At 42.6% G+C, this 25,207-nt stretch overlaps 1 protein-coding gene across 1 annotated transcript; it reads right to left on the bottom strand.

Annotated features, from left to right (window-relative positions):
* Window positions 1-827: 827 nt before the first annotated feature.
* On the bottom strand, window positions 828-24,164 carry LOC308086817 (uncharacterized protein; the record flags this gene model as incomplete). The annotated part of the gene is made up of 6 exons (XM_080430462.1): window positions 828-863; window positions 1,072-1,709; window positions 15,244-15,483; window positions 18,922-19,046; window positions 23,588-23,645; window positions 24,020-24,164. The coding sequence occupies 6 exons, from the start codon at window positions 24,162-24,164 to the stop codon at window positions 828-830; spliced, it is 1,242 nt and encodes a 413-aa protein (XP_080286588.1).
* Window positions 24,165-25,207: the final 1,043 nt, after the last annotated feature.

Below are 25,207 nucleotides of genomic sequence, written 5' to 3' on the forward strand. Positions count from 1 at the left end.
GTCGGGAAGAAACCATAATTCTCATGTCATTTAATCATGCTTTTTTCCCTCATAAATGAATGCCCTATTTTATACTTAATTGTATGACAGTGTTGCACAAAATTAGTTAAAATTACCGATTTACAAGCTGTGATACTTTGTGAGAATGTACATGACATAATTTCACTATTTAAATGTATTCAAATGTTACGTTTTTGCCTTTAATGACTTTCCCAAAAAGGGGACGCCAGGTTTTTGAGTTTTATGAATAGTAAATCATTGAAAAGTATTTAGAAGAGCTTGTGACTAAATAATAACTACATGGATCCATTTGAACAATGTTTATTTTATCCATTTCTTGAAAGTAACGGTTTTGAACATACAAAGTTTCTGCCCCACAGCGACAATATGTTGTTCAGTATTGATGTATAATGTGTCAGACTCCTTATATGGAAAAAAAGCATTTTAGTTCAACTAACGTATTTCTTTGTTGCTTAACATGTTGCTTAAGAGGTGCCTTTTCAGCAAGGCAATATATTTGCTACAAATTAAAAATGGCGTTGTTGTTTTACCTGTATGAATCCTCATGTGCAACTTCAAAAGTTGATTTCGACTGAATCTTTGCTCACAAAGTGTACAAGGAAAGGGCTTTTCCCCTGTATGACACCTCATGTGTGTCTTCAGATGAACCGTTTGAGCAAAGCCTTTGGCACAAACTGTACAAGTAAAGGGCTTTTCCCCTTTGTGAATCCTCATGTGTCTTTTCAGATGACCCGTTTGAGCAAAGCCTTTGGCACAATCTGTACAAGTAAAGGGCTTTTCCCCTGTATGAGATCTCATGTGTGTGTTCAGATCATCCATTCGAGTAAAGCCTTTGGCACAAACTGTACAAAGAAATGGCTTTTCCCCTGTATGAGATCTCATGTGTCTCTTCAGATGACCCATTTGAGAAAAGCCTTTGGCACAAACTGTACAAGTAACAGGCTTTTCTCCTGTGTGGGTCCTCATGTGTGTCTTCAGAATATCCTTTTGATTGAAACTTCTTTCACATACTGAACAAGAAAACGGCTTTTCCCCTGTATGAGTCCTCACGTGAGTCTTCAGCTCATGCATTCGAGCAAAGCCTTTGGCACAAACTGTACAAGGAAATGGCTTTTCCCCTGTATGCGATCTCATGTGTTGTTTTAGATAACTCATTTTACCAAAGCCTTTACCACACTCGTCACAAATAAAGCTTTTCTTCCCTGTGTGAATCCTCATGGATGGAGTTTGTTTTGATGGTTTCAGGTCCTGGGAAAGCTTGCTGTTGTAAGAAGATCTTTGTCCTTTCACATTTCTTGTCTTGTGTGATTTCAGTGTGTTTAAAGCTGACTGATCTTCTCTGGTCTTTTTCCACTCATCACTGTCTTCAGTGTCAGATTCAGAACAGTGTGAAGAGAGGAGCTGGCCATCACTAGTTTGTTGTGATGCTCCACAGTCCTCTACATCAGCTTGTGTTTTCATGTGTTCTGTTGAGGTGCTGGCTAGAGGCTCTGTCTCTCTGTTTTCATCATCATGTTGCACTGCTAGTAATGTCAACGTAGACCCATTAGCCTCCTCTGGTCTTTGAAGTAGCTCCCGTTGTTTCTCTTTGATCTGTGGAGGCTCTGGTTCCTCCTGGATTAGACTAGGATTCCTCTCCTGCTGTTCAACGGAAACCTCCTCTTCATACACAGGTTGGTGCAGGAAGTCTAGACAAAAGATAAAATGACAATGTGACCAGTTGTGCATGCTTCAACACACGGATGCTGTGGGAGTATATATCGTGTCTGGGACAATTCTAGGACAGTATATTTCACTTTACTTGTGACTGCTCCACCACTCATTAGACCTGTCAATGAGGAGAATGCAGTGCAATTTCAATAATTGTGTATTTATAGCTCCTGGACCATTAACACATTCCCTGCCAGAGTTTTCTACAACAGGCTGTTCCCACTGCCAGCCATTTTGACCAGTCTGACTCTTTTTTGTGGACCCATAGCATATCTTCTGCTATGACTATGAACACATGGAATATCTCAAAACAAAGCTTAGAATCTCTTCTTTCATCTGAAAAAAAAAGTGAGTTGATAGCATGTTCCGTCTTTTAGCTAGAGGTAGTTGAATACAGCTCGTTTTCACCAAAAACTGACCTTTTTCTTTAGATTCAGAGTTATGAGTGTTTTACTGAAAGGACACACTTTAGAGGCATAAAAATGATTTCAGAAGTGTTTGATATTTATTTTGCGCCTTCATTGACATCAGGCATGTAAACAATACTTGTTTATAAAAAAAAAACGAAAAAAAACAAAAAAAGTTTTTGATTGTACATTTATCGCTCCATTTCCAAAGTGCAAGCTTATTTCAGCTCAATTCAAACAACATTTTTTCACTGTATTTTTTTTTCAAATACGTTTTCCTCAAAATAATAATAAATAATAATAATTCCAAGTTCAAAGTGCAACATCAATACATTCAAAATCAAAATCAGTCAAAATCTCAAGTATTCATAACAAATAACAGATCAACAAGCTTTACTAAGCTTGTAGATCAGCCTTTTTTTTCCTTTTATGCCATTTATGACAATTTGTGAAAATAAATAAATCAAAATAAGTAAACCAAGTAAAGCTCAATGTGTCATGACTCATGATGCACAATGTGCAGTGCATGGTGAGTGAGGTTGGTAGGTTGAACCAGCGTCTCACTACAAAGTGCAAGAAGTCATTTGAAACTAAATGTAACTACATGAAATAAATAATAATCGTTCAAAGATCAACATCAATAAATTGGTGCAATTAGTGCAAAATAAATAAATACAAATAAGTAAACCAAATAAAGCAGAACTGACATGAATGACAAAATAGGGATGAATGTAAACAGACTCTTGAGTCTCAACAGTGCATGGTGAGTGACTACTGAACATTCGTTACAGTTTCACTGTAAAGCACAAAGTGCAAGTCATTTCAAACTAAATATAATCAACTAACAACAAATAATAATCATTCAATCAATAAATTGGTGCAATCAGTGCTTTCTGAGGGAATGTGACAACTGATGGTGTGTGTGTGTGTGTGTGTGTGTGTGTGTGTGTGTGTGTGTGTGTGTGTGCAAAAAAATAAAACAAAATAAAGTAAGGCAGGTAAGGTAAGGCATGAGGTACTGGTTCAGGTTTTACTCACAAATACCTGTATTCGTCATAAGTGTGGTACCGTAACCAACAGTCCCCAAGATGCAAGGGAACATGACATGACCTGCACTCATAACTGGTCTCGCTCCGTTTTCGGCCTGATCTGCTACACACCCTACAAAGCCTTGTTGGGTGCTTCTTTGTACCCAAGCCTGGGATTTTGTCCATTGTATGGGGTAGAGCTCTATTCAGCCTGCTCTGTGGGTCCACTATTGGTGGCCTTGGGTGGCGAGCAGGTGGTCCGGGGTCCACTCTTGGACCCCGCCTTCGGCGGCGAGCAGGTGGGGCATCTGGTGCAGGGTCCTCTCTTGGTGCCCTTCGGCGGCGACCAGGTGGGGCATCTGGTGGAACGGGGCCATCCTCGGGAGGAGGGGCCTCAATCCCATCCTCCCGAGGAATGGCCTGATCCTCTTCCGGAGGAGGCGGGGCCTCAATCCCATCCTCCCGAGGAATGGCCTGATCCTCTTCCGGAGGAGGCGGGGCCTCAATCCCATCCTCCCGAGGAATGGCCTGATCCTCTTCCGGAGGAGGCGGGGCCTCAATCCCATCCTCCCGAGGAATGGCCTGATCCTCTTCCTGAGGAGGCGGGGCCTCATTCCTACCCTCCTCAGGAGGGGCCACAACCACAAGGTGCGCCTGACGGGTCCAGGAACCCACTATTTCGTTCATGAAGGAGAAGAGGTTCTGCCAGGCACCATCTGGGTGCCTGGCTTTATAGAGGACAAAGGAGTTGTACAGGGCAATTTGGAAGAGGTACAACACAAACTTCTTTGTCCATTTTTTGGTCTTCCTCGTGCACATATAGTAGGACAGGTTCTGGTCCAGTCTGTCGACCCCATTCATGTACTGATTGTAGTCAACCACACAAACTGGCCTCTGTTCGTTCACCCTCTTGCGTTTCCCTTTCTCCCTCAGTGGCACGGTCTGCATTTCGTCAGGGTGGAGTGTGGTGATCATAGTGACAATCTTTGTCAGCTTGGATCGCCATGCCACCACCATCACTCCATCTCCACTATGGCGTGACATTGACGACCCAAGGCCCAGCTTCGATTTGGTCACCTCGGCGATGACGCAGGGTCCCGCAGACGTGGGTCTCCTTGGCAAGGAGGATTTTGGCCGTGCCCACCGAATTGTACAAGTTGTCCATGTACAAATGGTACCCAAAGCCTGCTAAGTCCCCCAGTAGGTTTGAAACCGTGTCCACAAGGGTGTGCCCCAAGCCACAGTATGGCTGCATACTATACAGGTAGCCTGTTGCCGAGTCACATAAAATGTACGATTTGATGCCGTACCTGATCGGCTTACAGGGGGCATACACCTTGAACTCGAGGCGCCCACGCCACAACAGCATGCCCTCGTCGATTGAGATGTTCTGGCTCGGCATGAACATCTGCTTGAAATTTGCCAGCAAGGACTCAAACACCGGGCGGACTTTCCAGAGCTTGTCTTCTTTCTCGTCAGGCTGAAGGACAGGGCGGGGCACGGTGTTATCGACGAAGTGAAGGTTGCTGAGTATGGCCTGGAACCGGTTCCTCGACATGTACTTGCCAAAGAAGGGGGTGGCTAGACGCTCATCAGTGCACCAGTACATCTCAATCTCCGGCTTTTGGAGGAGTCCGGTCAAAAAGAAAAGCCCCAGAAAGTTCTTGAGCTCTACCAGATCGACAGCTTTCCATACATTGGACCTGGAATACTGCAAATCACTGGGCTGCTGCTGGCCTGCATAGAGGTTTGTTTGTTTGCAGATCTCCTGCAGCAACTCGTCTGTGATCAGCAGCTCCAGGAAATCGACCGGGGCATCGGACTCCAGAGCAGCAGCCTCGTTCCGAGGACCCGGATTCCCAGTGAAGGGGATGTCCCGAGGACACCAGTCTGTGGCATGCCACACAGGAGGAGGAGCCTTGCGTTTCCGAGGCCTGCCACCACCTGCGAATTATAGAAATAAGATAATTACCATAAAATATTTGTTTTTGACACACACACACACACACACACACACACACACACACACACACACACATTGCAGCTATACTCATGCACACAGATACACAATCACATGAACTCACAGACAGACACGCACATTGAACACAGAGAGGGAGGGAGAGAGCAGAAGTAACAGACACACACACACACACACAGCTGAAGAGGGTCTTTCTTACCTCGTCTACGACCAACACACACACACACACACACACAGCAGCTATACTCATGCACACAGATACACAATCACATGAACTCACAGACAGACACGCACATTGAACACAGAGAGGGAGGGAGAGAGCAGAAGACACACACACACACACACACACACACACACACACACACACACACACACACACACACACACACACACACACACACACACACACACACACACACACACACACACACACACACACACACACACAGCAGAAGAGGGTCTTTCTTACCTCGTCTACGACCAGCTGATGTTCCAGCCATGTCGCCCTCCAGATCAGGTCCAGCTGATGTTCCAGCCATGTCGCCCTCCAGATCAGCCCCAACCATGTCTGGCCCTACAATAACACATCAATTCAATTTAGGCATTTAGCATCGATATAGATCACATGCATATATATACAGAATAAATACATTTGAGAGAATACATTTACATCGCCCTGTGGGGATTTAGCTTTTTTTTATTCCTGTGATGATAATTCTCACCTCTACTACCACCGCCCACAGCTCCACCAATCGCTCCCTCCAACTCCTCCTCCTCCTCCTCCTCCACACCAGCCTGTGACCCTAGAATAACATAAAAATATACTTTTATAATCTAGGCATTTAGCATCAACATATAGATCACATGAATGCATATATACACTGAATAAATAAATATGAGAGAATACATTTACCATTGTCTGGTTTTAGCATTTTTTTTATTCCTGTGATATAATTGTGACTCTCACCTCTCCTACGGTCACCAGCATGGCTGACACCTCCATCCATGGCTCCCGCCATAGCCTCTGCTGAATCTAGAATAAATTTTCAAATACTATATTATGCATTTAGCATACATAGACAGAGTGACTAGGCACACATGAAATAACATAGTACATCTTTCTGTCATGGTAGAATTACAAAGGCAATTTCTCAAATGCTTTGTTGACATGACCCGATCATGACCTGACTCACATCAAACGCTTCATTTGAGGTCAGGACGAAAACAACAATAACAAAAAAAACCTTGATCCTACAGGATCAAACAGTTTTGTTGTTGTGTTGTTGTGGCCCTGACCTGAAATGAAACCCCTGACCTGAAATGAAACCTTTGATCTCTTTTGTTATGATAACAATTATGTGCAGAGGGAGTGGGGGTTGGGTGCACCTGTTATTTCCCCCCAAAAAAGCAGAATAAAAATAGCAGATCTACAAGCTCACAAGCTTGTAGATCTGCCATTTTATAGCACCACACAATACATCAACAGAGCCTAAAAAATGTCATCAGCAATGCAAACATGCGTTGTTGTGAGCTCAGTTGTGGTCGCGACCCACATGTTGAGAACCACAGACACGGACCGCTGATGGGCCTGTCGTGTTAGCGTTGCCAGGTTGTGGGAGAGGAATAAGCAACCAGGTCTATGAAAACGAGCCCAAAAGTAGTGACTAGCAGACGGGGCCACATGAACACTTCAAGCCTATCTGAACATAGCCAATTTACAAGCTCACACTCGCAGGCAATCACCATGTTTTATAAGCAGCTTCACAGAAAAACAAGCCCAGTGTGGCTTATTGCAGATATACAAACTCATAGCTATAATAAGCAGACCTGGCAACACTGGCTACGACTCAACACACACAAAACCGCTTGATTTCTCCATTGAAATCAACTACGTAACACACAAAACACGATCAAATAAAATACTAACAAATAAAACAATAAAACAATGATCACACAAGCAGATCACAACAACAACTCGCGTTGCGAGTCGTTGTCACTTGTCAGCAATGCATACATGCGTTGTTGTGAGCTCAGTTGTGGTCGCGACCCACATGTTGAGAACCACAGACAGGGACCGCTGAAGGGCCTGTCGTGTTAGCGTTGCCAGGTTGTGGGAGAGGAATAAGTAACCAGGTCTATGAAAACGAGCCCAAAAGTAGTGACTAGCCGGCGACTATGCCACATGGGCACTTCAAGCCTATCTGAAAATAGCCGATTTACAAGCCCACACCCGCAATCACAATGTTTTACGAGCAGCTTCACAGAAAGACAAGCCCAGCGTGGCTTATAGCAGCTATAGAAGCTCATAGCGAAATAATCAGACCTGGCAACACTGGCTACGAATAAACACATAAAACAGTTGGTTTTCTCCATTGAATCAACTACGTAACACACAAAACACGATCAAATAAAATACTAACAAATAAAACAATGTATCAAAAAATGTATGTGTGCTTACCATTGCAAGCAGGCATTGGTTCCCAATCAGAGCCTCCAGAATCACTGGAGGAGTCGGAGACCACACCGGACTCGAACTCACTCTCCGTGCCTGGGTCTGAGACTACTGGGTCAAGCACGGGCACGGAAATCCGTGAACTGCGACGGACAGGCGGGTCCGGCACAGGTCCGGTCACTGGAGGAGTTACTACCGGGGGCACCGGCGGCTCCGATGGCTCCCCTTTCGTCGGCTCCGGTTCCGGATCTGGTATGATCAAAAACTGGAACACCGGCTCCCGTGGTTGGGGGTTCGGGGTTGGGGCTGCACTAGGCCCCCCGAACTGCATCTCCAAGAGCGTTCGCTGCCGTGGACCCGACGATCCATCGGCGACCGTGTTCTTACGCTTCTTGGTTCGTTTCATAGTCTACCCTCTCTCACTGAGTAAACTATGAACTCCTGTCTACTCTCTCTCGCCGATCAACTCCTTCACCTACTCTACCTATATAATATTACCTCCACGCCTCTCTATCTATATGTATATATAATAACTCACTAGGCTATATATATACCACTCACACTTACTATAAATCACTCACTCACAAACACTGTATACTACACTCACCTATATAATTATTACCTCCACGCCTCTCTATCTATATATATATACAATAACTCACTAGGCTATATATATACCACTCACACTTACTGTAAATCACTCACTCAAATATCAAAATCACAATCAGTCACACAAACTCACGTACAAATCTCTCAGATCACTCACCTCTCTCCCTCACTCAATGTCTCAAACTCGCACAACTTTCTCACTGACTCACTCAAATCTCTCAAAACTCACACTAACTCACACTCAAATCTATCAAAACTCACACTAACTCACACTCAAATCTATCACAACTCACTCAATCAATCCACGCAACTATACTCACACTCAAAATTCTAGCAATCTATCTATCTATCTCTCTTTCTCTCTCTCTGTAACTCTCTCTCAATCGATCGGCTTGTCTAAACTCAAAAATGGTTTTAGATGCACAGACTGGGCAGGCTGCCCGGATCCTCTTTCAAGGCTTCGATTGGTCACGTGACCGATGACGTCACCCATCCAGATGCGCTTTGAGCTATGTGCATGAGATTAACCCCCAAGCTGCCAGAGGACCTTATTTAACAGAAACCACTAAAAAGACCATATCCCGAGATATCTCGGGATCGGCGCTTAACGGGTGGATTTTATATCCCGAGATATCTCGGGATTGGCAGTTAATGTGTTAAATAATCACATGCACATCAAGGTGAATGCATACTTGGAAACTAGAGATGGTCCGATCGGATCGGCCCAATAATGCCTCTATCGGCTTTGATCGGGACATCCGATCACGGGTAAATTCACCGATCGCCATTGTATGGAAAAGTATTGTCTCTCGGACTCGGTAAAACAGTTGAATGGAGAAGTATTCTCCCTCAGTAAAACACCATCATATAGAGAAGTATACTCTCATAATGCACTGTATCTATCAGGCTGCAGCTCCTAAACTCACTGCCCCCCTCTACACGCACGCACGCACGCACCACCGTAGACAGAGGGAGACGCGCAGGAGAAATAGCACTAGTCTCAAAGTGAAGTTGTTAATGTTGTAAAACGTTGTGGATAGACCACTGGAATAATAACTGGTCATCATACAGGGTTTCCTGCAGGAAAAAAGTTAGGCCTGGTGCTACGGCTGGGGAGTCATGTGCGCCCGCGTGCCGAAATTGTGCGCACAAAATATTTTTGATTTTTTTTTTAATACAAATTGAATACAATTATTTATTATAACAGAATGAATTAATTCTTATTTTTTCCCTCAAAATATTAACGAGTTGGTGTGATGATGGAAAACACAACTGCATTATGCTATTGTTAGTCACATTTATTCAACATTATGTTAAGCTTTGTACCACTGTACCAGTGTTAGATTTTATCAGCCATTTTTAAATGTAAGTCCAGTATCAATCGCCCTTGTTAGTTTTGATCATATATAGTCAACCTGATCGTGTTTATATTTAGTCAAGTTTTAGTGGACTAAAAGTTGAGCATTTTAGTCTTTATCTTAGTCCAACAAAACATTATGTATTTAGTTTTGTTTCAGTCAACAACAACGGTTTACATTTTAGTCTAGTTTTAGTCAATGATAAATCTTTTAGTCTACTCCAGTCCATGCAAACTTGCCATTTTGCCACACTGATCCCAGTACAACCCAACACTAAACGCCTGGTTATAGAACCAATGTCCAGTTCTACCAACTGATCCCAGTACAGCCTGACAACAACACCTGGTTATAATATAGAACCAACCCAAACTGATCCCAGTACACAGCCAACACCTGATTATAGAACATGGGTCTTCAACAGGGGGTCCGGGACCACTAGGTGGTCCTTAGATTTACAATAGGAGGGCCACCAAATGTTGTTTCATAGGATTTATTTAATTTTACATTAACCACTTGAACCCTCGCATCCTTATTCTGAAGGGAGCATTTGCCGAAAATAGCAGCTCTACAAGCTCCCCATTTTCGGCAAAGAGATTTGGTGTACAGGGAAAAAAGAGTGAACCAAGTACAGAGCCAAAGGTCAAGTTTACAAAGTAATAAGTTGAGGGTTTAAGTGGTACATTTCTGAAAATCAACATATTAATAGAACATATAATGTGTAAACAAACAAACATCATGAAGTTACACATCACTGATGATAGTGCTGCCAAATAAGTCTATGAAGCTAACTATGAAAAAGTTTAATCTGCAATACGTTATACAATATGTAGTGGGGGGTCCCTGCTTCATCTCTCTGACAGCTAAGGGGTCCTTGGCCTGAAAAACGTTGAATACCCCTGGTATAGAACTATACACTGATCCCATAGGGGTCCTTGGCCTGAAAAACGTTGAATACCCCTGGTATAGAACTATACACTGATCCCATAACATCCTAACACACAACACTTGGTGATACTCAGAACCAATGTCCAACGTCTTAAAACCAGGTTAGAACAGTAACTTTGTAACTTTTATAACTGCTGGGAGCGCAGTAACTGCCAATTCAACTCTGTGTGTTTGTGTGTGTTTGTGTTTGTGTGTGTGTGTGTGTGTGTGCGTGTGTGCGTGTGTGTTGCTGCACGTGCAAGCAGCTGTTCGTTTGTTTTGTTTTGTCAGAAGAACGCTCCCCCGGGTCTAATCCATTGGCGTCCGCGAAACAAATGGGGGCGAGTGTGATTTGGGGTGAGGAACGGTTACCACAGTGCGCTTCTCGCCAAACTCAATTGCGGAAATAATATGAATAATATTATGGGGATATAATCCTATAGGCTACATAATATATTGAAACTAGAGAAAGTGCTCCTCGGAGCACAGGTCTCCGCCAGGTCAGGTACGTTATTCTGGCCTCCTGGTGGCGCTATAATAGGCCAATGTGAAAAGGGTGCCTTTTATTCTTAGGTCGTTCACGGAAATCGGACACTGCATTCATGATTTGAGGCATTTTGTTCCAAAAATGTGTTTTGCTAAATTAGACCTGCTGGTGGCGCTATAACAGGCCAATGTGAAAAGGGTGGCATTTCTTCCTCGGCCTAGTGGGAATGTGCGTGTGAAAATTCACGGAAATCGCAAGCTGCGTAGTTTGAGGCTTTTTGTTCAAAACGGACCAATCCTGCAAACTTTGGAAGCCAACCATAGGCAATGAGGATGGAATATGGGAAATCGGACAGATTTGTGTTGATCACATGACTATAGAGATACTGTGTACCGATTTGCATGACGTTTGGATAAAATCTGTAGGAGTAGTGTAAAAAAAAAAGGGTTTTGCACAAATCGGCCTCCTGGTGGCGCTATAACAGGCCCATGTGAAAAAATTGGGGCAGAGGTTCTGAATTGGCATCCAGGGAGTGTGTGTGCACAGTTTCGGAGCGACCGGGCCAACGGTGCCAGAGATTAGCTGCTAACACACAGACAGGACGGACGGACGGACGGACGGACAGGGGCGAAAACATACTCTCTCGCCATGCCTTTCGGCCTGGCGGAGACAATTACAAAAATAAATATAGCAGATGCCTTTACTGTAATATGGGCGGCTATTTTTATTAATTAAAAACATTCCTGATCCTTGCGTGTGCATTGCAACATTGCATAATTTTCACCAGATTTTTTGGGGCTCGGCACATGCGCCGACCCCCCCAACAACAACAAACAACATGGCGGCCCCCGTCCAACGCAACGCCTTATTGATCATACTACAGCGTCACACAAAAGTATCAAAAGTAGCAGATCTACAAGCTACTTAACGCGATGGGGCTTTTACAGCACTGCACCAACACTACCATCGTCAGCAACAATTGGACATGGAGACATGGCTGAACTTCAACCTGGTGTTCACTTTCTCCATTAACAACCCGTATATCTAAATAAACGTTCATATTTCTAATATAAAGTGCTGACCCCATGGCCACGGATGTTACAATTATGTACGGGCCTGCATAAGTACCCGTATCTTCCGTATTGTTCAATAAAAAGCATTTTAATCCGATTGGTGGCCATTGTCTCAGAATCTTCTCCATTTGCTTTCATTTACGCGACCCTATCGGTTGGGAGGTGTATTACACTCTGATACATTATAACTCTATGAGAAAATGGCCGCCGATCGGATTAAAATGCTTTTTATTGAACAATACGGAAGATACGGATACTTATACCCACCTGAAGTTAATTGTAACATCCATGGCCATGAGGTAAGCACTTTATATTTGAAATATGAATGGCATTAGACCTGGTTGCTTATTTCTCTCTCACAACCTGGCGTGGAATGTGTCTCACGTGACCGCTAGCAGAGGGTCTTCAACCTGTGGGTTGGGATCTCAACGCCCCGTTGTGAGCTTGTAGATAGATATACTTTATTGTCCTTGCGGAAATTCATTTTGTACCAAGCAGCCATCAGGATATTAAAAAAAATCACAAAACATAACATAAATATATAGACAGATCACACAATACAGACAGACAGACAGACAGACAGACAGACAGACAGACAGACAGACAGACAGACAGACAGAGGAAGAGAGGAAGAAGAAGAGAGGGCTAGCTTGTAGATCTGCTATTTTCACAATATTTATCTGTGGAACCAGTCAAACAAAATGAGGTCCCCAGTTCAAATATGATTATTTTGGGGGGTCACAGCCTGAAAAGGTTGAGAGACAGACAGACAGACAGACAGACAGACAGAAAGACAGAGGAAGAGAGGAAGAAGAAGAGAGGGCTAGCTTGTAGATCTGCTATTTTCACAATATTTATCTGTGGAACCAGTCAAACAAAATGAGGTCCCCAGTTCAAATATGATTATTTTAGGGGGTCACAGCCTGAAAAGGTTGAGAGACAGACAGACAGACAGACAGACAGACAGAGAGGAGAGGAAGAAGAAGAGGGCTAGCTTGTAGATCTGCTATTTTCACAATATTTATCTGTGGAACCAGTCAAACAAAATGGTGGTCCCCAGTTCAAATATGATTATTTTGGGGGGTCACGCCCTGGCATCCCTTATTTTTATTTATTTATTTTCACAAATTGACATAAATGGCATAAAAGAAAAAAAAAGCTGATCTACAAGCTCAGTAAAAGCTTGTAGATCTGCTATTTGTTGCTATAAATACAGGTGTGGCTTGAGATTTTGACTTGTGTGGGCAAAAAGTTTGGAAAAGGAAGCTCTCGATGAATGTATTGATGTTGCACTTTGAACTTTGAATTATTGTTTATTATTTGGAAAAATAAATATTTTGAAAAAAATAAATACAGTGAATAATGTTGTTTGAAATGAGCTGAAATAAGCTTGCACTTTGGAAACAGTGATAAACGTACAATCAAAAGCAGTTTTTTTTTTAATTTCTTTTTATAAACAAGTATTGTTTACATGACTGATGTCAATGAAGACGAAGTGTGTGTCTTACTAAAACGCTTATAACTCTGATTCTAAACAAAAAGGTCTGTTTTTGGTGAAAACAAACTGTATTCAACTACCTCTGGCTAAAGAACGGAACATGCTATCAACTCACTTTTTTTCAGATGAAAGAAGAGATTCTAAGCTTCGTTTTGAGATATTCCATGTGTTTATAGTCATAGCACAAAATATTCTGTGGGTCCTCAAATATGAGTCAGAATGGTCAAAATTCCTGGCACTGGCTGATCCTGTTATAGAAAAACCTCTGGCAGGCAATGTGTTAACAAGAACCCCAAAAGGGGTTCCTGTCCTGAAAGGTATAGTTACAAATAGGGGTTCCCGCCCTAAATGGGTTAAATGACAACTTAAAGGACACATTTATTTTCCATCCTGAATGAAAAGTCAGTATTATTATTCCATTTTGGCTATGTACAATAAATTCAAGCCAATGTTCAGAGGCATTGTCAGTATTTGTCTTAAAAGGTAGGGTAAGTGATTTGCTATTATTCAAATAATTGCAAAATGGGTCTATGTTCTGATAGCTCGTTACTATAGAGTGTCCTGTCCATATAAGGAGTCCCCCATGTCTCTCCAGCTCTTTATTAAACAGAAAATGCATTTTCAGTGCTCTCTCCTGATTGGCTTAAAATGTGTCACCTACCTGAAAATGTACTATATTCCGTTTACCAAAGAGCTGGAGAGACACCTGTGACCGAACAAACGCTCTGTAGCAATAATTACTATCAGAATATAGTACTTTAACCTTTTTAAACAAAAAACAAAACAAAAAAATATCACTTACCCTACCTTTAATTTCTTTAATTCATATTTCTTTTGTTGGTAATAATTCAACTGTCAGCCAGTGTTTTGAGACATGTTTTAATTGATAAAAAGACATTCAACATGCATAAATAATTAAAAAATATATTTAAAAAAAAATGAAACTTTTTTTTTTTAAATAGAAATGCCCTCCCACATGATCGGAGATTGAAAGGTGATTGGTGATCGGCCGCAAAAAACCTGATCGGACCATCTCTATTGGAAACGATTCAGAAACTCACATTTCAGCTGTGATATTTTGTCCATGTTTTAATTATTCCCATGAGCAACACAGGCAGCAAAGAAGAGAAATTAGTCCAGGGATACAAAACTAATTTAATTTGAAAACTTTGTTGCAGCCTTGCATGTTAATAAAAACTTATCGACTGCCAGTGACGAGTACACTCGTCAGTTGGCCCGAGGCTCACATTGCCATTAACGAGTATGTATGACGATTGAGTGTTTTCAGTGGTTTTCCACTAGATGGCGCTGTTCGCTAACCTGGGAGTCACCATTTGACTCCCAGAGAAGCAAAGAAGCAGCAAATCACGGGATCGCAAGAAAAAACAGTTATTCTATTTGGAGAAATGTCTTTTTCTCTGTTTCTGCTGTTTTTTGGCGAAAACAACCTACATTCAACTGCCCACAACTATGGAACGGATCATTGCGGCGGCACGGGAAGGGAAAAACAGAGGGGACCAAGTAGGCCTATAGTGTATGTGCAAAAAAACACCTTAAAACTTAAACTTGGCCTTGTCACTGAACCCGCAACCATCTGACCTAGCAGCATCTATGTGCTGTTAGTGAGGCTTTTAGACGTAGTGTCAGTACCGATAAAGTGATGTTTATTTTGTTTTGTTTTATTTGTTTGTTTTTTACCTGAGAGAGTGTCACACCTCGTCTTCCAGTGTAGTAATGTCAATGTTGATACATCAGCCTCCTCTTCCTGTTCCTCTACAATCTGCGGAGGTTGTGGTTCCTCCTGGACCAGACTTGGGTTCTTCTCCTCATGTTGTGGTTCCTCCTGGACCAGACTGGGGCTCCTCTCCTCATGTTGTGGAGGTGGTGGTTCCTCCTGGACCAGACTGGGGCTCCTCTCCTCATATTCAGGGGAAACCTCTTTACACACAGACAAGAGGAGGAGAGAAGAGGTAGCATCAAATTCAGCAGAACAACTCAAAAGTGTTTTTCTCATTGTATGAGATTTCATCGAGATTTATTCGTAACTATTTGATTGGTCACAATTTGATTGGTCACAATTTGATTGGTCACAATCATCTACAGCGGTAACCAGGATTTCTCATACATATAATGTAATCTGGCAGCCTGCCCAAATAGATTAACCTGACAACAATTTGTTTTGGGAGAGTTGGCAATTTTGGATTTGTTAGATCCAGAGCGACTTACAAGTGGAAGATCAGAGTAACTGAACACTAACCCTCGTCAAAGTTCATGTAGAGTCAGTAGAGAAACACAAAGAAAACTGTACTACAAAGAAACTATGATAACAGGTAAACAACATGCTATTTACAATACATGTTTACCATTTGTGGTCAAAACAAATAAAAACACACCCAAGTCTTCAAAAGGGGATGGGAAGTAATTAGTTACACTACATTTACTTTTACATTACATTTACCTTATTTAGTAAAAGTATCTAGTTACTTTGAAGCTACTTACCTAATGTGTTTGGTATAGTATGGCATAGGACATGTTATGGCATTGAGTGATTGAATAACAAACATAATAACAAGACCAGGAGACCTGGTTCTGCCAGACCAAGACTTCACATGATGTGTCAGCCTGTGTCTATGCCCATGTATGGACGAAAGGGGGACAGACTTTTATGGCTGGGGCCTAAGGACAAAGTGACCAAAACCTGTTTTTTGCCCATGTATGGAGAAAACAGGTACAAAACATGCCCATGTATGGACGAAAGGGGGACAGACTTTTATGGCTGGGGCCTAAGGACAAAGTGACCATGCCCATGTATGGAGGAAACAGGTACAAAGCCTAATGTAAGCCAGACCCCCTGGGTCCGGCAAAAATAGTGAATACTGGCAATAATAAAACGGAGCCTTGCACTGTGCCAGTGCTTGGCCCCGTAATTACTGTATAAAAGATACAAATGGATGGATGAATTATTCTCTCTTAGAAGGGATGGACAAACTGCAAACCAAATTCATCTGTTAACATAGCTATAAGTAGCTTAGCTACTATGAGTATGTCTAATACACACTTGCTACTTCCAGCTAAGGAACATAGCTAGAGTAAAAAGCTTCCTGTCACCTGCAGACCTAGAAAAGTTAATTCATGCTTTTATTTCCTCTCGATTAGATTACTGTAATTCCATCTATTCAGGCCTCTCCAAAAAAGCAATATCCCGTCTCCAATTAGTGCAAACCTCAGCTGCTAGACTTTTAACCAACACCAAAAAACGTGACCATATCACCCCCATTTTAGCTGCTCTTCACTGGTTACCTGTTAATTTTAGAATTGATTTTAAGATTTTACTTATGACCTTTAAAGCTGTGAATGGACAGGCCCCCCTTTATATTTCTGCCATGCTGGAACCTTATAGGCCTGTACGCAGCCTCAGATCCTCGGATAAGGCCCTCCTGGAGACCCCCACACCCCAGCTCATCACAAAGGGTGGAAGAGCTTTTGCAGTCCGGGCCCCAAGCTTTGGAACGCCCTACCTGTCACCCTAAGACGTGCAAAATCAGTATCATCTTTTAAAACTCTTCTGAAAACGTATCTCTATGCTAAGGCCTTTTCTTAAATTTTACTGTCACTTTTGTTTTATTTGAGTATATCTGTATGTATTTTGTGCCACTTGCTTTATTCTCTGATCGTCTGTAATAGCTTTTATCCAAATTTTTATCATGATTGTTCTTTTTATTCTGCTCTGTAAAGCACTTTGTGACTTGTCTGGAAATGTGCTATATAAATAAATGCATTATCATTATCATTATCATTAATACATAAATAAACCTCTCCATCAAACAGGGACGGGTGCCCCATGATTTCAAAATAGCGAGAGTAACCCTTCTGTACAAAAAAAGGAAGGAAATTAGATGGCAACTACCGCCCTATTTCTATTCTTAGTTCCATCTCGAAAGTTATGGAAAAAAATAGTTTATGAACAGGTTGAAAAGTATCTTGCAGAAAAAAAACAAATGTACGAATTCCAAACTGGCTTCAGAACATCCCACTCCACTGACACATGCCTTCTCTATTTGAACGACCACATCAAACAAGAGGTGGCAAATACTGCAGCATGGTCATGATGGACCGCCAAAAGGCTTTTGACACCGTTTATAACTCTACTTTGATTTATAAACTAAATTAAAGCAATTGGTTTTGATAGCACATCAGTGAGCTGGATGCAATCCTATCTGGAGGGGAGAGAACAGGTGATGGAGGTGAACGGAACTGATAAATAGGATTTCATCTTTTATTTTTATCATTTGTATGTTAATGTTTGGAGTGTTATTAAAGAATTGTCTCGTCATTAAAGATAGGCCTACAGTTCATTATCTTATTTGAGTTTTCCATAGCAATAACCTTGCATGTGTCAGCATGACCTTAAACTGAAACTGTGTTTATCAACTTACTAAAAGATGATATCATATTATTGTAACCCTGTGCTGGCCAAGTGCCTGGTACAGAATGATACGGTCAGAGCAGAGGCTCTTTTCTCTATAATGATGTACCAAGCTCTCTCTCTCCTTCCCTCAATGGGAGTGACTTACAGACTGTATTTAAACTGTTGCTTTACTCTGTAGGTCTCAGAATGCATTCTCTGAATAAACCAATTTATTGAACTCCGTATTCTCTTCTCATATTTGGTTCCGCGTCACGGTAACTTTAACTGAGTATTTCAGACTCAAGATTTTCCTAGCTATCAGGATAGGGTTGAGGACAGAGTACAGCAACTTGCAATGGGCCTGGTCTACTAGATACACAACAACGTTAAGACATCCACGTACCTGTCAAAGTACTTCAAAAACGTAAATTAAGTCCACAATCACAACACTGAGGAAGCTCCACTGATCAAGTCCAACCCAGATTTAGCACAAACAAAGGGTTGAATTTGTTTTCCTGCCATGCCACAAAATGTGGAATGCCCTACCAAAAGCTGTGAAGGAGTGCAAAACCCTATCTGTATACCTGTCTTTCAAAACCGCCCTAAAAGAGTACCTACAGGTGGCTGCAATTCGAAACTGCCCCCTGTAAAGTTTATTTTTTTACAGAGGTGTAAAATGTTTTTATGATGTAGTAGTAGTAGTGAATATCTGTCTGTCATTTAATGTCATTATGACACGAGTACAAGGACCCCAATGGAAACAAGCCATAGGCCTTCTTGGGTTTTAAATCCTATTAGCTGACCTTGTTTTGAACTGCACTTTCATGTGCAAACTTCTAATAAAGTATTCAATCAATCAATGTACAGTCCAACAGTTGTAAACATGTTAACTTAGCTATAAGTATCTTAGCTAGGAGTATGTACAGTCCAACAGTGGTAAACATGTGGTATAAATGCAATTAACAAACCTTCTCTGTGTAGTGTGATGTGTGGCTGTAGCATCACGTGCAGCAGTTTGTTTTGTCTCTCCAGCAGAGTTTCTAGTGTCTCTATCTCTCTCTGGAAGAGGTTGCACATGAACTCTGCAGCCGCACTGAGGCGCTCCAACACAACCACTCTGACAAGCTTCACACAACAAACATCACCACGCTGCTGTTTTTCCAAAGCACACAATATCTCCTCTCCGATCGACGTCAGCTGTTCATTTATCGACAGCCGTACAGACTCTATTTGCCTCATTTTACCTCGTTTATCACACATTTTTCACCACGACGTTTCTTCTACACCGCATTATATTGTTATGCAACTATTTTCTGCCAAGTCCCAGCACCTAGTTACCATTCAATGATACGCTTCTACATAGAGGGTTATATCTCTATGGGTTCACCTTCAGCGACATGAAAACAGTTAGCATCATGGTTAGCATGAAAACAACACGCTCTTACTTCCGGGTTAGAGTGTCTCGCACATGCTCAGTAATGTAAATGGTCGCTGCAATGTTGCTCTCGCCCCCTGGTGGAGGAGGGGTATAACTGTCATTGAAGAAAGAAAGAATGAAAGACAGACAGGAGGGAGAGGAGACAGCTTTGTTTTGGAATGGCCAACGAAAAGTCCTGACCTTAATCCAACAGAAATGTTGTGGAAGTTCATGTGAGGAAAGCCACCAACATCCCAGAGTTGAAGATGTTCTGTATGCTCCAATTCCTCCAAGCCCATGTGCACCACTGAAGGGCCGGTTCTAGGGGGGGGCAGGGGTGGGCAGTGCCCACCCAAACGTGCATCCTGCCCACCCAATCAAAATTGGGGTAAAAATAAATAAAAATAATAATATTTTTTTGCCAATTTTTTTTTTTATCATAAAATATTTATGTAACATTTATTTATTTTGATTGGGTGGGCACCATAGACTGTAAGTGGGCACCGTGGGCAGCATTTTAGACCCACCTGAACACGCACCGCTTAGTGTCTCTCCGAAGCGGGGGGGTGGGGGGACTGTGACGGGCCGACTGCTCGCAAAACCCACACACAGAAAAATGAAGCAGAACCGTTTGGGGCCCCCGAAAACCCCCCAAATGGTTTTGGGCCCCCCCAAAAAAAGAATCTTCGCCGTGGTTAGCGCGGCGCCGAGGAAGCCGCCCCCCCCAGCATTTATTAATGCCCCCCCAGTTAATAATTTCTGTATCCGGCCCTGCTGACTGATCAACACTTACCACAAACCTTTAGTTGCACTTATTACTGCACAAGGGCTCACACCATATACTGAAAGCAAAGCTTCACATACTCTTAACACACAGATATGTAATGTTGGAACATTTCCCTCAATAAATAAATCACCATGTATAATATCGTCGCTGTCGGGTGGAAACCTTGTATGTCCAAAACCGTTTCTTTTCTAATTATTAATTTAAAAACAAATTAATTTAGTGAAAATACGGTAGGCGATCTACAAGCTCACAACGCCTTGCATCGCAAGACGTTGTGAGCTTGTAGATCTGCTATTTTCAATACTTTTGTGCGACACTCTTAGATGATAAAATAGGTTATACTTTATACACAATATATTTGTCTCATTGTTTGATGGGGTTCTCTCTATCAATTGTGTGCGTGTGTGTGTGTGTGTGTGTGTGTGTGTGTGTGTGTGTGTGTGTGTGTGTGTGTGTGTGTACCTCAGTGATAATCCACTCATAAGACATAAACAGTGTCTCTCCACAAACACATTCAAGCTGACTGTGTGAAGAATGTGCTTCTAGTGATCCAGAACCTCAACATAACAGCATGGTCTTCCTCACAGTGATGAAGGATCTTCTGGTGGAAAGTCTGCCTCAAACCACATCTCTGTGCTCTACACTTCAGTGGACAAACTTCCACTGTTATAGAAATGCTTTCACAAACACATCACCACACTATTGCATTGTGCTTTCTATGCATTTGATGTATTATTGTGTTGTCCTTGCTTACTGTAAATCGCTCTGGATTAAGTGTCTGCTGAATGCCTAATTTGTAATTGTGCTTAATTATGTCATTTCTTGGTGAGGATTTCCATTTCCCTGTTCAGTAATTTTGAAAAATGGATTCTTCCCCTACTCTGGGGAGAATATTGGGCAGCAATAGCAAATCTAGACGCTCACAACACGTCATGACATGATGTGTTGTGAGCTTGTAGATCAGCTATTTTCAGCAAAGAGATTGGTTGTACTAGACTAAAGGGGGGAAATATAAGCATACTGTAGACCTCTGGGGGACCCCGGTTATTGAAGTATATCAAGTGTAAGAGCCAAATGGGTGAAACATGTGTAATGAATTGGTGTGAACATGGGTGGCGCTGTTGGCTATATAAGTCTCAAGTTCACTGCCATGGGCAGGAGGTTGTGACCCGGAAGGGCAATGGTTTTTGACCGCAGGTTACCGTGCTGTTTGAATCACCGCGGCGCTAAATGTTTGTTTGCAAAGTATTCGTCTGTCAATGGAACCCAAAAGTTACTGTTTGCACGGTGAAGTAAAATAAATACATCTTTCTGTATGAAGAAATGCCTGCGTCGTATCATTGGAACACTGAGACACAGCGAGCGGGTTGTTATTAGATTAAGCAAAGTATCGGCACGTCAGCCAGGTCTAACTACGGGCTCATCTCCTCAGTAGCTCCGTATAAGATGGGAGCTCCTTTAATATTAGTCAAAAACCTGGTTCCAGTTGGACCTTCGTCTGGAAGCTGCGGGAGCTTCGCTACGTTTGGGACGTGCAGAGGCGAGAGACTTTCTTTGCACTGACTTTGTTGCGCGAGCTGCGAACTGTCGTTTGATTCACTGACAATTTATTATGGAGACCCGCAGAGCGGCGTCAGACGTTGTCATGGAGACGGGCGTGCGCTCCGCTGCGGTGACGTCATGGCTGGGGTTGAAAAGCGGGTGGTTAAACTGACTCCAAAAGCGCTTGCTGAAAATTGTGAAAAGTTGCAAACGGGCAGAAAGGCTAAGCTTAACATAGCAGCCAATATAAGAAATGCAATTCAAGGTTTCATGGTAAATAATGAAAAATCAAAGGTACAAAATGCTCTTACAGAACTGCTTCAGGTGTGTAATGAGGCGAAATACATGCATGACAATCTGTTGGGTTTTGTGCCACTGGATGAAAAGGAAAAACAAGAAACGTGGTTTAAAGCAACAATGAGTGTATTTCAAATGCAAAACTGTGGGTTTCAAACAATGTAATGATGAAATTGAAAATGCAAATGAAATCGATGGTACAAATGAAGACAATGAAATTGATGGTGCAACAACTGAAGGTGGTGTTCATTTAATTGTTGATGGTATTTGTCCAAATGACAGTATTTCCAACATTGCAAGTAAACATTCAACCAGGAGTGGTAAAAGTGGTAGATCAAGTACAGCCTCTGCAAGAATAATAGCAGAGGCTGATAGAGCTGCACTTGTTGCTCGTGTGGCAGTTTTAAAGGAAAAACATGATTTGGAGGACCAGGAGCAACAGTTGAAGGAGCAGGAACAAAGGCTGAGGAGGAAAAGAGAACAGCTTGAGTTGGATACTGAATTGGCGGCAACCACTGCAAGGTTGGCTGTGTTGCACTATTCTGAAATAAAAGGTTCCTATCATGCACCTTCAAATGCAATGAATTCCTATTCGGAAAGGGAAACAAGGAAAAAGGAAAATGTCAATGTATTAAATCCTATGGCAAAAGAATATAGGCCTGGAAAATCAATGCAACAAAACAAACTAACACAACTGTCAATACCACCAAACAAACAAGTGGATATGAGATCAAAGGAATGTGGCCAATGGCATAGCACTGCTACTAACCACAAGGAACAGGAAAGCAAAATGAGATCAAAATGGCATTTGCAAGGCCAATCAGCAACTGTTCAATTGAATAAGGAAAAGCAATCAACAAATCATAAAATCAATCATGTTCAAATCAATCAAAATCAATCTGCAAACATACTTACCATCATGGAGAGACAAAATGAAATAACCGCTGCTCTGGTGCAGCAGCAGCATTCCAGCTCTCTGCCACCAAGAGTTATTCCAACATTTGAAGGTGACCCTCTCCAATACAGGGCATTTATAAAAGCGTTTGAGCAGGGAGTGGAGGAAAAAGCAACAGAAGCTGATGCCTTGTATTATTTGGAGCAATTCACAAAAGGACAGCCACAAGAATTGGTGCGTAGCTACCAGCATATGGATCCTGAGCGTGGCTATGCAGTGGCAAAGGGTCTTTTACAGGAACATTTTGGAAACCAGTACAAAATAGCAACTGCTTACATGCAAAAGGCCTTGGCATGGCAAACAATAAAATCGGAGGATGTCAAGGCACTCCAAGCCTACTCATTATTCTTGCGCGGCTGCTGCAATGTAATAGAGGAGCTTCAGTACATGCAGGAATTGGACATGCCTGTCAACATGAGAGCCATAATGACAAAAATGCCATACAAGATGAGGGAGCAATGGAGGACCAAAGCTCATGGCATTATGGAAAACACCCATGAAAGAGCTCACTTTTGGGATCTGGTTACATTTGTGGAGCGAAGTGTCTGTATCCTTTCTGACCCTCTGTTTGGTGACATACAGGATCCAACATCTGGGGTGGTTGGCACAAAGACTCTAACAAGGTTTAGTGCATACCCAGGGAACAGAGTGAAGGAAAACATTGTCGCCACCACAGTAGCATCCATGGACCTACCTGAGAGAGCCAAGGAGATGACATCACCAAAATCAGGTTCAGTGAATATCAATGAAGCTGAATGCCTTTGCTGTGCTAGCAGTCACTCATTGGAGGACTGTAAACAGTTTAAGGAGAAGACTCATAAGGAGAAAATACACTTTCTGAGGGAAAGGGGAGCTTGCTTTGCATGCTTAGGTGTTGGTCACATGAGCCGTGATTGTGAAAGGAGCGTCACATGCAAGGTTTGTGGTCACACCACACCGGGCTTCACATCAAAAGGCAACCCCCAGCCCCAGAACAGTTCGAGGAACCATCTAATGACCAACCAACTGCACAGCAAACATGTGGACATACAGGGGCCGGTAAGGACCGGTGTGTGTTGTCCATTCTACCTGTGAGTGTGAAAACTGCAAAAGGAAACATCATACGAACGTATGCCTTCTTAGACCCTGGTAGCTCAGCCACATTCTGCTCGGAACATCTAATGCAGAAGCTGAATATCACGGGCAGAAGAACCAACTTCTTGTTGAGCACCATGGGGCAAGAGACCGTTGTTCCAGCCTACTCCTTAACTGGTTTGGAGGTAGCTGGTTTGGACAGTAATGTCTTTCATGTGCTTCCAGAAGTTCTCACCAAGAAGAAAATGCCAGTCACTGCTAAGAACGTGGTGGCACCTGAAGAACTGGCTGAATGGCCTTACTTGTCCAACGTACATATCCCACGCCGAAAAGCAAATGTAGACCTGTTGATTGGAACCAACGCTCCCAAGATATTGGAACCTTTGCCTAGCCCCAAAAATGGGGCTAGGCAAAGGTTCCAGGGTTGGAGGAAAAGGTTCCTCAATAACAAAAGCTTGCACCAGGAGTGTGAAGCATACATGAACAAGCTCGTAAGGAAGAACATGCAGCAGGAGAAAAGAAGAGGATGTGGGTGGGATAATGAATTGCCACAGGACATCCTACACCAATGGAAAAGGTGGTTGGAGGAGTTGGACTTCCTGAATTGCAGCAGGTGGCTTGGAGGTCCTGCCTTTCTTTGGAAGCCAGAGGAGGATTGGCTCAAAACTGTGGCAAACGTCTCAGTGGACTTGAATGACCAGGAGGTCAGAAAGGAGGCAACAGTAAATGCCATCAGTTTGTGTGACATGTCTAGTCCTACTTACCAACTCGTTGCCTACTGCTTAGACTCGAAGAGGCTGAAGACAGCAGTGGCCTGGTTCCTCAGGTTGAAGGTCACGTTGTTGAAGCAGAGCCGGCTGAGAAGAACCAAAGGGAAAGGAGTTTGTCAGCTGGAGATATGGACTCTTCAGCTCCTCGTAGATCCTGGCCACTTGGCAGGGTTCTGGAGGTCTTTTCAGACAAACAAAGTCTGGCACGTTCCATGAAATATCAGACTAAAAGTAGCACCAGTGAGGCCAGTGACAAAGCTATGTTTGGTACATGAAATGTAGATGCAATTGAATCCTCAACATGTTTTGTCTCTCTTTTGTTTTTGTTTATTTGTTTTGAATTGTTATGTCTGCCTGCCTTAACAATTAGGGGCCGGTGTGTAAGAGCCAAATGGGTGAAACATGTGTAATG

The sequence above is a fragment of the Gymnoscopelus braueri genome (assembly GCF_963280865.1).
Source record: "Gymnoscopelus braueri genome assembly, chromosome: 6".
NCBI classification, from domain to species: domain Eukaryota; kingdom Metazoa; phylum Chordata; class Actinopteri; order Myctophiformes; family Myctophidae; genus Gymnoscopelus; species Gymnoscopelus braueri.